Genomic DNA, 18,018 nt, shown 5'->3' with positions numbered 1-18,018 from the left:
GCCCCACTCCATGGACCCCACCCCCAGTGCTGACACCAACCCAACCCCAGGCCCAGCCAGAAACCTCGTGAGGAGGGGGAAGAGCGACAGGAGAGGGATAAATCCTCTAGGAGCCTCTTCACCAGGCTCTCCCCACACTGAGCCCAGCTCAAGGGCTGGCTAAGGGCCCTGGGAGCGTCCCAGGCCGGGGCACGCAGCAAGGTGATGGGCAGGACGCTGGGTAATGGGAGCCTCAAAGGGGTCCCTTAGCCACCTGGTGAGCTAGGGCTCAGACACTGTGGGGATGGGGGCAAGATGGAGAGAGACAGACAGACAGACACAGGGGTGCACAGGGGGACAGACAGGTGGGTTCACAGGGGGAAAGGCAGACAGACAGACAGAGGGATGTGTATGGGGACAGACAGATGGGTGTGTAAGAGGCCAGGCAGGCAGACAGGTGTGCAGGGGGAGAGGCAGACAGATGGAGGTATATGGGTATACGGAGACAGACAGAGGGATGTGTATGGGGACAGACAGACAGACTGGCGCACAGGGGGAGAGGCAGGCAGACAGACAGACAGACAGAGGGATGTGTATGGGGACAGACAGACAGATGGGCACACAGGGGGAGAGGCAGGCAGACAGACAGACAGAGGGATGTGTAGGGGGACAGACAGATGGGTGTGTAAGAGGCCAGGCAGGCAGACAGGTGTGCAGGGGGAGAGGCAGACAGACAGACAGACAGAGGGATGTGTAGGGGGACAGACAGATGGGTGTGTAAGAGGCCAGGCAGGCAGACAGGTGTGCAGGGGGAGAGGCAGGCAGACAGAAGTATATGGGCATACAGAGACAGGCTGGCGGGTGTGTAAGTTTACCTCTCTCTGTCCAGCTCCTCCAGCAGCCTGATGGTGGCCCGACTCAGCTCCCCCATGCTGTCCTTCTTCTGGGGAGCAGCTGAGTGCAGGGGGCTGCCCTCGGGGCAGGCGAGCTCAGGCACCAGGGCGGGAGGCTGGAACTTCAGGTTGTAGAGGCTGGTGATGTCCATCTGCAGAGCTGGGGAGGCAGCAAGAACCTCGTGTGGACGGTGGTCAGAGGAACAGCGGGACTGAGCCTTGCCAGAGGCCCCCAGGTCTTGACCCGGCCCTGGATCGCTGCTCCCCCGAGAGGACGGTTGTAGCATTGCAAGGCACCCTCAAAACAACCTCTGCCAGCATCCAGCAGCCAGCCGGGCCAGCCTCAGGAGAGGGTGGGGAACCCAGGCTACGCTGTCCCAGCCAGCAGCCACTTCAAGCTGCATCCTCAGCTCCGTCAGAAGCCCCAGGGCCTGGTGACTGCTCACACAATCCCTGCCCCTCTTTTCCCCCTGGGGTGAATCCCACACACCGGGTCATAGGTGGGGCAGTGAATCGAGCCCCTGGTTGTTACATGGTTCCATACCCTGCTTATCGCACAGTCTGGTCCCGGCCACACCAGCAAACTCAGCATGGTGGGAGTGGGGAGCGCTAGCTTATTATAATATGCTGCCCCGATACGCCACATGCATTTCCCAGCAAAGTGAAGGCTGCTCATGGATCAGATGGAAGTGGGCAGAGTTAAGGGGAGTTAAGTGGGCCAGCGCCTCCTCATGCTCTGCTCACGCTGGGAAGGGAACCGCGCACCTGTGTCTGAATAGGATTCTGGCTGGCTCTGCCAGGGACTCCCTTGGTACTGGGGATGGGGGAGGAACAGGGCTGGATTAAGGGGCACCTGAGGTGCCAGGCTTGGGGGGTGCCGGACTCGGGGGGTGCTGTTTTTGTTGTTAGGATCTGTAAATCTGTAATTATTCATGCTATCAGACAAATTTATCGTCTTATAAGATAGGGATGAATCATGCACGTAAATCGTGCATCAAAGTCGCAGAATGGGCTGCAAATGCAATAAAAAAGAAGGTATTCAAACGGAGGCGGGGTCCGCCGAAGACGGTCTTTGCCTGGGGCACCATTTGGTCTAGGGCCAGTCCTGGGGGCAGTTCCTCAGATGGTGCAAAGCAGGATAGCTCCACTGAAGCAAATGAAACTGCTCGTGTGTTTCAAGCGCACAGGTAGGTGTTTGCAGGATCAGGGACGATAGGTGCATTGAAGGAGTCAATGGATCATTGGCCCTAGATTCCTATTATTAAATGAGCGGTCTAGGGTTAGAAATCCTTTCTCCCTCCCACCCTTGCAGCATGCAACTTCCATGTGTGTAAAGTTAAATAGAGCCTGATGCATAGTAAGGATCAGGATCTTCTCCAAGGTCACACAGGGAGTCAGTGGAAGAGCTGGGAAAAGAACCCAGATCTCCCGAGTCCCAACCCAGCAGCCCATCCGCTAGACCCTACTCCCCTCCCAGTGCTAGCAACAGAATCCAGGACTGATAACCCCCAGGACCCTGCTCTAACCACTAAGCACAACTCCCCCATCTGAGCTGGGACTAGAACCCCAGAGTCCTGGCCCCAGTCCTCCCCGCCATGCAGAACACTGGCCTTTTTGTTTCTTGGATCAAGGACAATTTACTTTCCATGTTGCCCCCAGCCCCCAGGTTCTGGGCTTCTTGCTGCATCACCCCACCGGCCACCATAAGCTCTGCAGGACTCCCCTTGTGCAGAACAGAACCCCACCTGCCCTCACCTCACTGGACGGGTCACTTCTTTGGGCTCACTCACCTTTCAGCTGGTCCAGGACCTCCGTCTGCCCGGAGGACACCATGACCCGGGCCTCTTGCTCCAGTTTGCCCTGAAGGTGCTTCAGGACTTCCTAACAAACAGAGGAATACAGCGCGAACGAGTCAAGCCAGCCAGGCCCCTGCAGAGAAGCCAAGATGCAGATGGGCCACAGAGACGGGGCTCCCCTCTCACTCCTAAGGGGGATCCCGCAGGGCAGGCTGGCTGAGCTCCTGGGGGGATTGTCAACAGCAGGGATCAAACCCCCGCCTGCACTAGCCATGGCCGGCGCAGGCCCACCAGCTGCTACGCGTGGCCTAGGCACCAGCAGTGAGGAACACACCACCACAAGCGTGTGGGTTACACGTACGGGGCCAGGGGATGGGCCAAGAACATCCATTTCCAGGGCTCCTAGCTCAGCCCCTTTCACCAGCTCTTCCCAGCAGCAGGGGAACGAGAGGCAAAGTCAACATCTCAGCTGGCATCGCTCCAGCCAGGCCAGCGGAGGGGGGGGGGGCACAAAGGGGGGGATCACGAATGCGCTCAGCTCCTACTCTCTCCCTATGCTCTGACTGAAGCACAAGCTGCCGGGGGCGGGGGGGAAGGGGAGACCATTAAATACATGACCCAGTGAGCTCTAGTACAGAGAGGACCTGATTAAACCTTTTGGGGGGAGGGGGTGAAGGGAAAAAGAGTCTTAGCTCCAGGTGGGGAAACTGAGGCATGGAAAGGACAAATTCACTGCCTAGCCAGGGTGTAAATCCGAGCAGAACGTGTCCAAAAGCAGAGCAGGGGGTCAGAACACTGGACCTCCCAGCTTCCTGCCCTGTGCTCCGCCCACTAGGCCTCCCTCCCTCTCCAGGAAACCCAGATGAAAACTCGCCACCCCACCCTGCTGCAGGGCGTTGGGTGACTTGCTCAGCAAGGGCCGGGAGAGAGGGCTGGGCCCTGGGGCCGGCAGCGCCTTCACCTTCATGTCCGAGGTCTCATTCTCTAGCTTGGAGAGGTGGCTGGAGTTGTCCTCCAGCTCCCTGCGCAGATGGGTGTTCTCCTTCTTCAGGGCCTCCACCTGCCGCACCAGCTGGTCATAGGATGCTATGGAGCCAGACATCTTCAGCTCCTCCAGTGCCTGGGAAAGAGAGAGACGTGGGTGCGCCGTCCCCGGCAGGGACCCCCTGCGCCCTGGAGCGCCCTGTTAGTAGGTATGTTCCAGCAGTGTCCAGCTTGATCCCCATTCAGCAGAAGCACTGGAGGCTTGTGCACGGGGGGTGGGGAGTTTGCAGGTCCTGATTCAGTGCTGGCTAACGGGAGAAATCCATTGCAGATGGGCAGGGGCTCAGATCCTAGGTAAGGGGGGCCAGAGAAGTACCATAGCAAGAAATGGGGGCCCCAGGGTGCTGCCCGGGGCACCAGTCCCTGCCCCAGTCTAAGACAGACCAAGGCAGGGTTATTAGTCCTACCTGTCAATTGGGGACCTCAGGCCGAAAGAGAGTCAGCGACTTGTCCGAGGTCACCCAGGGAGTCGGCCGCAGGGCTGAGAACTGGCCCCAGACCTGCAGCCCAGGCCGGTGTGCTCAGTGCCACAGGCAGAGGGGAACAGGGGTGGGGGGTGACTTGCCCAGGGTCACCCTGCCAGCCAGGAGCAGAGCTGGAAACGGCAGCACCCGACCCACTGAGCCACGCTGCCCTTAGGACCTGCCCAGTGAGCTCACGTTACCGTGCATCCTTCTAGGGACCATCTCTTCTCTCACTCCTATCTCACCAGCCGACCTTCTCCCCATCTGCTGCAGCTCTCTGCCCATCTCCCCCACCAGTATCTCTGTCCATGCGCCCGCAGCCTGCCCGACCGTCCACTTTGTTCTCCGCAGCATTTGCTGGACGAAGCTCCTGGGCAAGGATCCTGCCGGGGGGTGACGGAGCTGCCGGGGCTCAGAGAGCAGCAGGCCCCGGCCGAGGGGATCCTCAGGTCATGGTTCCTTTGGGTCTCTCCTGCCTTTCCCCCTGGAAGGACACGCCCAGCTCCCGGGATTCCCCTTGGCCTCGGAATGACGGTGCACCTGCTGCAGTGACCAGCACCCACTCCCCGCACCCCACACCCACCCGCTCAACCAGAAACACCCGCCCTGGGCTGGAGGCTCCAACGGGGGACACTCGGCGTGGTTGGGTGGGAGCAGGGCGGCTGGATCCCAAGGGCTTCCCTTTGATGGGATGAAAACTTTCCAGCACCTCCTAGTGGCTGACTGAAAAACAGCACAGGCCCCAGAGGGGCTCCTAGAATCTCCTAGCCGCATATAGATGATCAAATCCAAGAGTTTGCAGCTGCGAGGAAGGTTAAGGGGAACGGGACTTGGACACTGCAGCTGGAAAGGGCCGGTTGGGTGTAAACCCACGCACCCAATTCGATTCTACTTCCTCAGGGTGCTTCACACCTCTGATCCCGCAGCGCGGCTCCCTTTGAAGTCAGGGGGAGCTCTGCATGGGGAGGTGCTTGTAGGATTCGGCCCTCCAGGCGGTGCTCATGCTGGGATTGAGGGTCAGTAGCATTGTGGGGGATGAGGGGCCAAAGCCCAGGGCTGAGATAGTAGAGAGGCTGTGGGTCAGGTAGGACTGAGGGACGTTGACAGAGCTGTGGAGAGCCCAGGGCTGGGATAGCAGGGGGCTGGCAGACAGGCCACAGGGGCGAGGACAGAGGGGTATGGAAACAGCTCTCACAGCAGCTGGCTTCGCAGGCCTAGCCTGTGCTGTTATTCCCATGTGCCCTCTCTGCTCTGCAGGGCCCCTCTCGCTCTTCCCTCCCCGTCTCCCGGCACGGGATGTGGCAGCGCAGAGCTTGGCAGCAGAGGCCCCCGTCCCACATCACCAACCTGCCGCTGCCCTGGCAGACATTCCCGGTCCTGTCGGGGCTGGTCGGGCAGCCGACATGGCTCTCACCCCAGATAAAGGAGCTCCCAAAACTGCGCCAGCGTGGGGGAGCTAATCTCACCCTGGATTACAACATTAGCGCCATTAGGAAGCATTTGCAAGGCAGCATTAGCCCAGCCAGGTTCCCTTATTAGGGAGGGGATTTGCTATTAGCTGAGCTGAGCACACTCAAAGAGTTAATGCAAGGAGACGCAGGTTTGCAGGAGTCAGCTGGCCCTGCAATGTGCCAGGCAATCGTCCTGTTCCCAGGCAGTGCTGCACTGGCAAAGCCTGGCACGTGGCACCCAAGGGGGAGGAGCTGGCAGCGTGGCCCCGAGCTGAGAAACTGGGGAGGGGCACCAGTGCCAATCACTTGCTGAATGATGCATTAGCCAGGTGCTCGCACTGGCTTCGTGATGCCCAAAGCAGGGGCTGGGCATCTCCTGGCATCGCCTCTTTGGGGGGTGGTTTGCACAGCACCGCAGGGCTGCTCCGTGAGGGTAAAGGGGCCTTTAGACATGGCAGCGGCACCAGCCCAACCCCGCAGCCAACACAGTCGCCGTCTGGCAGGGGAGGGCTCAGGAAAAACCCTGGAGTACCCAGGAGTAACAGTCCAACCCTGCAGCAGGTTCAGCCTGTAGCCTCGGGGCCATTTCTGAACCACACCCTGGTGTTTATTTCCTCTCCCCCACCCCCCAGTCGCTACACACAGCAAAAAGACACCCCCAGATCGCCCCGCCCAGATTGGGGGCGGGGGAGGGATAGCTCAGCGGTTTGAGCATTGGCCTGCTAAACCCAAGGTTGTGAGTTCAATCCTTGAGGGGGCCATTTAGGGATCTGCGACAAAAATTGGGGATTGGTCCTGGTCCTGCTTTGAGCAGGGGGTTGGACTAGATGACCTCCTGAGGTCCCTTCCAACCCTGATATTCTGTGAGATGCCCCGACTAGGTTCACAAAGAACAGCCGACCCCAGCCAGAGAGAGAACGGCACACCCAGGGGAACTCAAAGGGTTAAATCCGAGCTGGCAGTTCATCAGCCAGGCCCAGCCACCTGCCCTCCAAGTGACAGGCCCTTACAACCCCTGGCCCTGCTGACTCCTAAGTGTCCCCCATCCCCCTCCTTCCTTCACCCTTGATCACCCTGCACAAGCCCCCCAGAGGTGCTATCTCTCCCCCACCTCCTCCACTACCCTTCCCCCTTGTCTGTCTGTCGTCTCCTGGGTCTCTCTCCCTCTCATTCCTTTCTCTTTCTTTTTCTTTGGAAGGGAACAACAAAGGATCCTTTTCCCCCATCCCACCTTGCTGAGCCCCCTCTGTCTCACCAGAGACCCCCCTCACTGCAGGCCGTACTGGGGCAGACCAATGGTCCGGCTAGCCCAGTATCCAGTCTTCCAACAGCGGCCGGGGCCAGGTGCTTCGGAGGGAATGACCAGAACAGGGCAATTATCCCCCCGTCATCCAGTCCCCTGCACCCTCCCTCCTCTGCTCACCCCATATCCAACCCCCCAGCTTCCCCCCATCCCCTCTAACCTCCAGCTCTCAGGGCTGCCCCCAGCTCCTTCTCCTGCCCCGCTGGCTCCGTGTTCCAGGCCAGGGCGTCCTGGAGGGCCCCTCTTTGCACTCGTTTCCCCGAGGGCCTGCCCGGCAGGCTGGGGGGCGTCCGATGTCCTGGTGAACGCTGCATGTTCGGCCCCATCCCAGGTGCCGCATCGACGTTCGTTCACCAGGGGTGGCTTCCGTGATCAGCTAATTTCCTAGCAGCCCCCCCCGCCCGCCCCGGCATCACCACAATCCGACAGGAGATGGCGGCTGGGCTTTGTTTACCACGCGCGAGCGCTGTTTCCTTCACACGCTGCCCGGGGGCTAGGAAAGCAGCCCCCCTCCCTCCCCAACTGGAGCATGGGTTAAAATTCTCCCACAGGATATTTTTTGCTGCTGCCTTTGAGGATGCAACCCCCTCCCTCTGCCTGGGGTTCGGCACCGCACGGGGTGCCCCAGGGGAAGGCTGGAGCCCTCAGCGGGGAGGAGTTGCAGGTGGGCCCACTCCAGTCCAATGGGCCTCAATCCTAACCCCAGGGGGCCCCGACAGGGCCCAAGGGGAAGTTTGGGTTCCTGCTGCCCCATTCAGTCCTTTGGCGCTCTGCTGAGGGGGCCACCAAAGGGGACCCTTAGGGCCAGGTTTTCAAAAGAGCTCAGCAGTTAGCAGCTTCCACTGAGAACAATGGGGTATCCCCTCTCCCCCACTGAGAACAATAGGGCATTCCCCTCCCACACTGAGAACAATGGGCCATCTCTCCCCTCCCCCACCGAGAACAATGGGCATCCCCCTCCCGCACTGAGGGAAGTCTGGCCCTTATTGATAATGGCACTACTGGGTCTTTGTGACATATCCGTTGGAAACTCAACCGAGATCAGGACTCATTCACCCCGGTGCCACCAATGAGCCACCAGACGGTTCTCGCACAGCCTAGATTGGAACCAGAATCACAGATGTGAGCAGCCGGGAGCTGCTCTGGTACCCCCGAACTGAATGGAACAAAAATGGAACCCTAAAATACAACACACAAACACATCGACACACACACATCGACACACACACTCACTCTCTCTTCGATCGGGGACCGACTACGGCAAGGTGTTGCTGTCCTATGTGCCAGTCAAACCAAGAGCTGAGCGAATGTTTCTTTCAGTCATAATTTATTATGATTAATTATTTATCCTGTGGTAGCAGCCAGGAGCCCCAGTCACGGCTCGGACTGTGCTGCGCTAGGCGCTGTACAAAGGCAAAACAAAAAGACAGTCCGTGCCCCCAAGAGCTCACCATCGCCCCAGCTGCATTCCTGTGTTACCTGCCCCTGAGGCGCTCAGGGCACTTTGCACAGGTCAGTAAGCCGCTAGGAAGTAGGAAGATACCGTCTCTCTATGACAAGGGAGTAAACGGAGTCACCGAGGGGTTAATAGACTGATTTTCAGCAGCAGTGCTGAATACTCACCACTCCAACTCCCATCAATGGAAACAGGGGGTGCTCAGCACCCCTTAAAACTCAGGTCCCAGGGCTAGAATTTTCAGAGGGGCTCAGCACCCCCCAGACAGGGCCACACTTTCCCAAGAGCGCTGCACTTTGGGTGCTGAGCCCTTGGAAATCCGGCCTCAGTGTCTCAAGCTGGGCACCAAAACCCAGTGGCCCCTTTAAAGGACATCAGCATGAACTACCCTAGGCCAGCTGTCTGTTCCCTGCTATAGATTTAAACCCACGCTGGCCCCAACAGAGTCGCTCTGGATTTACATCCGTGTAAGTGAGATCAGAACCCGGCCCTTTGCGATTACCTTTGCACAAGCGCCGGAAAAGGCAGAGCCGTCATGGGGCATGCGTGGAACGGACAGAAGGGTCGCACCCCGGGGTCTCAGATAATGGGGACAAAGGCATCACCCGGTTGCCCGCGGCGATCAGATCTTACGAGTGGACAGAGGAATAACTAATAATCATGCTGGTTGCTCAGGACTCTGTCTCTGTACTTCCCCGGGGGACGGTTACCCCGATGGTTTCACACGGCATCCCTGGCTCTTGCGAGAGACTTTTATGTGGGTGCAGGACCCAGTGGTTCCCAGTGCGAACGGGGAGACAGTGGGTCCTTTATTGTCCTCCATGTGAACTGCAGGGTGACCCAGTCTCCTTGCATCAGGATGGGAGCTGTATGGGTCGGGCTTCAAGCTCCCCCCCGAGCTCACGACGTTTGCTTGCTGCCCCTTGGCTTCGGCGCAGGGTACCCTGGGAGAGCTCGCACGAGGCCAGCGTGAGGGCACAAAGGACAACAGCAGCTTCCCCATTCCACGCTCAGCGCCCGTTAAATGTCTAAGCTTGCCAGAGGGCTGGTGAGTGGGCAGCAGCTCACGTGCGTCTGTGTCCCAGCGTGTCAGCGCGCGTGTCTCCGCACGCGTGTGTGCGAGCTAGCCCACGCCTCACAGAGCACGGGCGCCTTTCAGGACGCGGGCGCGAGCCGCCACATCTCACGGCGGGTGTGCGTTCCGGAGTCTCTCTCGGGGTGCGATCGTGGCTCAGGGCGGCAGCGGGCAGGGGTGCCCACCGCTCTGATCGTGCAGGGGTGCCTCCGGGTGGGCGTGCACATGGCTCGGGGTGCCAGCGGGCACCCTGGAGGGAGACGGCGCTTGGGCTGCCGTTGTGGAGTGCGAGCACGTGCCCGGGCACAAGGAGGTAACAGCCACACGCCAGGCTCCTGGCACTTCACTGAGCGAGGGTACTATGAGCACGTGAGGAACCAGCCCTGCCCTATGCCTTGGGGCAGCGGGAAGGGGCCAGGATTTAACTAGATTGAGGGGAAATTTCGTTATCTGCCACAGCAGGATTAACAGCCATGCTCGCAACACCCTCCCCCACGGAGTGGCACCAGTACACAGTGAAATGGGGTAACACAACCACCCTCCTTTGTAAAGCACCTTGAGATCTGCTGCTGAGAAGCTCCAGATAAGCTCTAGAGAGGGGTATTCGAGAGAGCCAGGCAGTAACACCAGCAGCTGCAGAAAGCCCCCTGGTAGTGGGGCCAAGGCAGAAGCCAAGTACCCCTCCCTCCAGCCTGTACAACCTCGACGGACGCCCTTGTGTCTGACCCCCCGGGGGCTGATCCAGGGACCTAAAAGCACGAGCTTCAGTTTGAGCTCGAGAACGAACCCTCCTCGGTGGGCCTGTAACAGACTCACGCACTCTGTGGATGGGGCACTGTCACCCGCTCATCAGCAAACTGCGCAAGGTCTCACCCACCTGAGATTTCAGGAGGGACGGGGCTAGTCTGGGTCTGAGCAGGGGGCTTCCTCTTCTCACCAGTTAGCGGATGCAAGACCGTCCCACCTGGAGTCACCCAGGTGGTCAGTCATTTAAACCTTAGGACCAGAGCTGGTGGGGAAATTCACTGGTTTTCCCCTGCAAAAAAATACTTCTACAAAACTCAGATATCCTGGTTTCTTTTCTGTCTGTCTCTGCGTTTCAAGGCCAAAAACATTCAAGGAAAACAGGCTTTTTTCACAAAATCTCTGCTCCATCAAAATACCCTTTCCTGTTTTAAAACCCCTTTCAGTGGAAAAATCCCAAACCTGCTTGACTTAGGACCCAAGGGTTTCAAACTGCTCTGCAGACATCAATGAGTTAAACCTCACAACAGTCCTGCAGGGAAAGGTTATCATTCCCATGTGACAGAGGGGGAAACCGAGGCACGGATCAGGCTCCGAGGCAGGAGTCCCATGCTTCAATCACTTCCCCACTCTCTCCTCACCACAACCCAGGGGTCCTGGCTCCCAGACTCCTTTGCACTAACCACCAGAGTATACTCCCTCTCCAAGCCAGAAGAGAACCCAGGAGTCCTGACTCCCAGCCCTCCCTCGCTCCCCACCTCCCAGAGCTGGGCCAAAGCACCCGATGTCCTGTCCTCGACTCCTGTGCCTTAAACACCTTCCCTGCTGCCCCCAGCAGGGCAAGAGTTTCTGGTCCTCCCCAGTCTGATTGCACTTTGGGCCTCCCTTTTCCTCTTCCCAATGTCCTTCCCGAGCCAGCCAACCGGCTCCCCTCCACCAGCTCTGCCAAGACACGGCGCAGGCCCCACTCGGCAGAGATAATGGGCCGAGGGTTCCTTTAAACCAGAGCCAAGCCGATTTCCCACTAAATAAATAAAGAAGAGACAAGCCCCAATGGGAGACAAAAGGCTCCGCGGCTCTTTGAAGCCTCATGAATCTTGCGTCGTGGGCGATTCCCAGGCGATGCTGAATAAATCATGGCAATCAGGAAAAGCCAAGGAGATGCTGCCAACGGGGCCAGCCAATCACAGCCGGGCCAAGGCTCTCTGGTTGCTATGGTGACAGCCAATAGCACCCCAGCAGCCGGAATATAAAGGCAAAGAGGCTTTCAATTTCTTTTCCTGGGCTCTCGACCATGCCATCAAATATAGATGCAAGCGTGCTTGTTAATTCCAGCTCCATCCTGGGTTTCTGGGCCCAGCTCAAGACAACAACAGTCTGTGGTGAAATAAAAAGCGAGGGTCGGCGTTGTGAAAAGCAGAAGGCTGGTGCCGATCAGCCAGCGTCTTCCCTTGCAACGGGACAAGCTCCCCAAAACCTTCAGGGACTGGGGCAGTTTTTATCAAAGTCTTTACTCAGGTTGCAAGCTCTTCGGGGCAGTGTCTCTCACTGCGCGTACGTACAGCTCCCAGCACAATGGCCTTCTGATGCCTGACAGACTCTGGGCGCGTCCGTAATGCACATAATAGAAGGATGTGAGCATGTAAAACTCCACCAGCTACTAGATGCATGGGGCTATTAGTAGAACCATGAATGCTGATCTAGAGCCCAGTTTAACTCTTTGGGGCAGAGACTGTGTCTTTGTTCTGTATTTATACAGGACCAAGCGCAGAGGCCCAGTGCTGATGCCTCACTTTACACACACAAGCTTCAGAGCAGGATCTAGCCAAGTGGTCATCAGGTTGACATAAAGCAGATGGGTCTGAGTAAAAACCACTTCAGCCCATCTCCTAGTTCCACCTATAATACCTGCCTATTACATAGCGCTTTCAGTCATTAGATCTCACAGCACCTTACAAAGGAGGGTGGTATCATTAGCAACACCTTAGAGATGGGGAAACTGAGGCACAGAGAGGGGAAGTGAGTCACCAGTGGCAACACTGAGACTAAAACTAAGGTCTCCTGACTGCCAGGCTGTACCTTCTAGACCTCCAGCTAATGGGGTTTGATTGCCAGATGCGGACAGGGCTGCAAGCGGGTTGCTAAGAAACCCAATCAGGAAATCATAAAGACCTTTACATTAAAGGAAAATTGGGGAGGTTGAGGACATTTCCCCTCCTTGGCACAGGGACCCTTTGTCTGAGTGATGCGCTCAGAGCACCCGTGGGCATTAGAAACCAACAACAAATAATAGAGAGCAGTGGAATTTCCACCACAGAGTAAATCCAAAGGCCCCGTCTCTGACTGCACCCGGGCAAGTGGCAGAGGAATCCCCGCGGGACAGCCCTCTGTAATATCACAGCATCACAATGGGTTTGTTTGCCTCCGAGGAAGGACTTAATAGGAAAGCAATAGCCACCCCCTCCCCCCACCCACACCTTGCACGCACCCTTTGCCCATGGCACACAAAGCCCCCTCCAGCCAGCCTTTCCATCAGCTGCTTTAATCAGCATTTGTCTTTCTGCTCCAGCAGGCAAATGAATTATTTAGGTGCCCCAGGTTCCCGGCTGTGATGGGGAATGGGGTGTGGCTGCTGGCAGTATTTCCCCAGCCTCGGCTCCTCCATCCCCCACAAACTCCATCCCTGGGAATGCTACTATGCCTGGGGGAGGAATTCCTATAGGACACCCTCTAATCCCCACTCTCTTCCACAGTCTGGTCTCTCCTTCCCCACCCCTCCTCCACTTTTCCTCTTGTGCTCTGTCTTTCTCTCCTTCCACCTTTCATTCCCTTCCTTGCTCCTTGTTCCCCTGACTTTCTGCATGCCCTCACTCCTCTTTCCAATTATCCAGCCCTTCATCAGATCAAATGAGTTGACCTCCCCCCGGCATCTGTTTAAACAGCTCTCATCTCCAGATCACATATTGTTCATCGAACATCTAAGCCCAGCTCCCTTGCTGGCGTGAATGGCCATTGCTTCCCTGAAATCAATGCAGACATGACAATTTACCCCTGCTGACCACCTGACCTCTCAGGCCCAATTCCTCATAGCCCCAGTCTGGCCCAGCCATTTACACCAATCAAAAAGAGCATAACACACAACCAGATCAGACCTACATCCATTCTGCACTGGTGCTCGTGAGCGCACAAGGAGACCTGTGCCTATCAGCTCCTTGCTCCCGCAGCTCCTTCAATTGGCAGACGCCCACGCCCCAGAGAGAGAAGCAGCTCAAAGAATGAGAAACATCGACTCTAGAGTTGGTGTAGATTGTTTCCCTTAAACTGAATGCTTTTAAAAATCATTCCCTCATTAACCTTCATACCAACCCCAGCTCAGCTGCAAAGGGGCAATGCTCACACAGATGGAGAATGCAAATTAACCCTGGCTGCTGGGCACATGCCCCATTCCCAGAGGTAGAAGGTAGGAGCCAGGGTCAGAGTCCAGCTGGGGCTTGCTCAGGTTCTAATGAAGTAGGAGCTGCATTGGAGTTTCCTGGGGCTGAGGTGGGTGTTGAGATATTTACCAGGGATCCTGAGGACCTCCCAAGCTTTGAGGGCATTTTCCGATCTTTCCTTTCCTGTGCTTGCCTTTCACGCAGCCGGGGAGATGGCCCAGCGCACGCTGACATCAACGTGGAAACTTGCGGTTGACGTCAATAGAAGTGGGATTGACTCTTCTTTTGCGGGGGCGTAGGCAACTTGGTTTTAAATCGGGGCTAGCGGAGGGACCGAGTTACAAATGAATATCACTTGAATGAATCATTTTGTACCGTGGCAAAATTTGCCCACTTCAAATCAAGTGAGATGGACAAGCTTCTGTTCCGCACTCAGCATTTCCTTTGTGCATGAATGCAGTCCCAGAAGAAGGCACTCCCTAAGGCCCATACAGACTGAGGGCTGGGTTTTCCATAGTGGGCATCACCCCGCTGGGGTTCTGTGTTAGGACTTGCTGGGCTTCTCTGAACATCTGGCCCTTCGTGGAGCCATACACTTGTAGGGACCAACATGACCATCTAGTCCAACCTCCGACGCCAGATGGGCCAGAGTACCCCACCCACCAATTTCTGGGTCGACCCCACAGCGTCTGTTGGATCTGCAGCACCTCTTTTAGGAAGATGTCCACTTGCGATTGAAGGACTTGAAGTGATGGAGACGCCACAAGACCACTAGGTCAGTTGTTGCCGGAGTTAAAAACGAGTCCCTTATTCCTAATCTGAACTTGTCTAACTTCTGCTTCTGACCATTAGATGCTTGTTCCTGCTAGATAAAGAGCCCAGTACCAGGGAAATCTCTTCACCATGCAGGGACTTGTAAACCATGATCAGGTAGGTCACAGTCATAACTCTCCTTTGGATAAAGCATATAGAAAGCGTTTCTCACGCAAAGGCATTCTAACCACATCAGGGAAGAAATATATTGACTCCTTTTTAATTAGCTTCGATTCCCATCCTAGTATCTTTCTGGCCTTGGCCTCAGATGCTACCGATGGCAGAAGCAGGGCTCCTCCAGTCACAGCCGAACATCTCATTCCCTTTATTTTGCAACATCAGTTTCTTTAATGAAAACAATCCAAAGTATTCGCTCCCCCACCCCTCTCACTAGACACGCACAGATTGTAAGGCCAGAAGGAAGTATTAGTCTGACCTTGTTGCATAGCAGAGGCCGGGGTGAATAATGAAATATCCGCAAGATAAAGAGGGAAAATGAAAACCTGTCCGGTTTTCTTAAACCATTACATTCAATTTGGTGCCACAAATTTCACTTTTCCCCCCTACTAAATATTTGACCAGTCATTATCTTTGGCCCCCTTGTTATCCACCTCTCTGAAGGCTCTTGTTCCCAAAGGAAGGCTGGCCTAATGAGTAGGATACTGGACGGGTGACTAAGAAGATCTAGGTTCTATTCCTTGGCCTGCCTGTTACCTTGGGCAAATCACAGCTGCCTTGCACCTCAGATTCCCCACCAGTAAAATAAGGGTAATATTTCTTCCTGACCTCACAGGATAGAGGAGAACTGTACCTCAGGAAGAGGCATGTTGCCTGGGCCACTGTCTCTCTTCCTACCCATTGTCTGTCACACCTATTGAGCTCATCGGCTCTTTGGGGCAGGCCCAGCCCCTCCCTGGGTGCTGGTGTGGCACCGAGCCCCACAGCTGGAGCTCCGAGCTACAACGCAGATAACAATCATCTGCAGTTTGCTGGCACGCACACCGCCACTTTTCCTTGCTGTGCTCCAGGCCGAGTCCAAGCACTGTGTCATGTTATTCACGCCGTGCTGTAACCGCTTGGCGACTCTGTAGTGCTTCCCAGCCGTAGATCTCCAAGCGCTTTACAAAGGCAAGTCAAGGTCACATCCCCATTCTACAGAGGGGAAAACCAAGGCACGGACAAGTTCTCTCCACTGGGGGTGGAAAAGGCATAACGTGCTTGATGTACAGCCAACACCCCATCAGCCTCCTCTTAGGTCTCCCCGTCTGCAATGGGTGTTTTGGTCTGGGGGAACCTGAGCGAGTCATAGATTTTTATGGCCAGAAGAGACCACTGGAGCACCAGTCACCCCTTTATTGAGCCCAGTAACGTATGTTTGGCTAGAGCAGGTGTCCCAGACAGGCATCTTTCCAGAGAAGCTCTAACATTCGCTTCAGCAACGCAGGGCTCTTCTCTGGACCGGAAAGTGCGTTCTGAGTGTCGGAGCTCACTTCTTCTCAATGCAGCCGGGCCGCAAGTGCGCGCTCTCTCGCTCACTCAGACACACACAGTGACAGGCTGAGCCGCGGGACAAGCAATCTGAGGCCTGTGTTATTTTAAGGTTCTCATCATTATAAATTAATGTCACGTTCTCCCCCGAGGGGGATTTAATTCTTAGCAGCTAGGTAATTCTTCACACCTTCCAAAGGCAAATCGACGCAGCACAAACCCAGAGGAACGAGTGACCCTATGCTCGTGATTAGATCCCCGGCCCCAACCGGAGTCTTTCTGCTCTGGTGCCATATCTGGGCACCAGTTGTTGTCCCCATTTTATAGCTTGGGGAAACTGAGGTAGTACTGGACTTGCTCAAGGCCACTCAGAGTCAGTGGAAGAGCCGGGATTAGAACTCAGAGCTCCTGTGCTCACAGCACCAGCTGCTCTGAATGTTCCCCCCACCTTTTTGGATCCCTCCCCATGGGCAGCCACCATCTTTCTGACTACAGGCTGGAAGCCAAGGGAGGGGGAAAGGCCTTGGGGTGAGTCATTCAAGCTATAATAAAAAATACTGGATAGTAGAAGCAGTACAAGTCTAACCCCCCCGCGCCCCGCCCCATGCACAGGGGTAACTGCGCGGTTTATGCTGCCGTATGGAGACTCCCATTAGACAGTAGCACAGGCCAATAGATAGCAGCAGCACTTGGCTGGGACTCAGGAGACCCAGGTTCTAGTCCCAACTCTGCCACTGACCTGCTGTGGGACTTTGGAAAAGTTGTTCCCCCGTGTGTGCCTCAGTTTCTCCCCCCCTCTCCCACTCTTTCCTATTTAGATTGGAAGCTCTTTGGGGCAGGAGCTCTCTCACTGTGTGTATGTGCAGCACCTTGCACAATAGAGCCCTGACCTCACTTGGGACACTCAGTGATTCAGATGCCCATAGTAACTCCTTGTGCCCAGCCCCCACGTAGGGTTCAGCACCATGGACAGAACTTAGGGTCTCTTCTGGCCTCGCCACATCTCTGGAAGAGGCCAGTGGCTGACATTAAAGTGACATAGCTGGAGGTAGAGAGTGGCCCTGTGGACACCCACACACAGTTAGTAGATAATTAGCACATGCAGACTGACCAAGCAAGATTGAGAACATGTAACAGGGAGCAATGTGGGGCTCGTTATTTCACTATAAGGCGGGTGGCACTTTGTGTAGAGAACTGATGTGCACCTGGCCCAAGTTGCTAATAGTCAAGGGCCTGTGGCAAGGCCAGTGGAATCTAGCGACCAGAGCAGAAGACTGGGAATCAGGACTCCTGGGTTCTATTCCCAGCTCTGGGAAGGGGAGGGTGGTGTAATATTCAGGACATCTGGGTTCTGGTCCCAGCTCTGCCATTGACTCACTGTGTGGCTATGAGCAATGTCTTTTCCCCGCTCCAGGCCTCAGTTTACTGATCTGTAACTGTACAGGTTCTCAGGGAAGCGACGGTGCTTCATTATCTGACATTGGCCAAGCCTTTGACGTAGAGGTCATGAGCCAGGCACCCGGCGGCACAGATCACCCCCCCGATGATCTGGCTCAGTACCGTTATACACTCCAGAGTGTTTTGATAGTTTTGGGAAAATATCAGCCAGGAAATCAATTAAGAGACACAGCTCCTGCCCCCTGCAAAGCCCTTATGTAACTTGGCGGCAAGCTCCCAATGCGGCTCCCGGCTCTCACTGCCAATCCAAGCCACTGTCCCAGTCACTAGCCCTCATCAGGCATCAGCTGCTGGCCTCTGTCCCAGCAGAACCCCAAGACTTTGCCAGCAGGGGGAAGAAACTCCACTCTCCCCCAGCCTTATGGCTGATCAATGCACACAAAAAAAGCCTTTGATTTCCAGGGCCACATCCCCAACTGGTGCAGCACCGTAACTCCACTGAACTCATTAAAGGTGACGATTTACACCCGCTGAGGACCTGGCCCCTGTTCTAAGTCTGGCACAAACCTGCCCCTCTGAAGTGTCTCATTGTACGCAGCAACACAGAAAGGGATGGAGCTTTAGCCCTCTGCACAGCAAGGCCTAGCCGAGGGCACCCCCTCTCGTGACAGCCCTCTCGA

The 18,018-nt window shown here is 56.1% G+C and overlaps 1 protein-coding gene across 2 annotated transcripts in view; it reads right to left on the bottom strand.

Annotated features, from left to right (window-relative positions):
- Positions 1-18,018, bottom strand: part of APC2 (APC regulator of Wnt signaling pathway 2) — a 44,523-nt gene that overhangs the window by 20,562 nt on the left and 5,943 nt on the right. Inside the window, exons 2-4 of one of the 2 annotated variants that reach the window (XM_074939560.1) lie at positions 3,630-3,788; positions 2,663-2,753; positions 855-1,032 (exon numbers count right to left, since the gene is read on the bottom strand). In XM_074939560.1, coding sequence (XP_074795661.1) covers positions 855-1,032; positions 2,663-2,753; positions 3,630-3,788 — 428 coding nt within the window. Of the gene's footprint in view, positions 1-854; positions 1,033-2,662; positions 2,754-3,550; positions 3,789-18,018 lie in introns of those variants that run through there. The other variant, XM_074939561.1, reaches the window with a different exon arrangement.

The sequence above is a fragment of the Natator depressus genome, chromosome 25 (assembly GCF_965152275.1).
Source record: "Natator depressus isolate rNatDep1 chromosome 25, rNatDep2.hap1, whole genome shotgun sequence".
NCBI lineage: Eukaryota > Metazoa > Chordata > Testudines > Cheloniidae > Natator > Natator depressus.
This window is presented reverse-complemented; position numbering and strand designations above follow the sequence as displayed.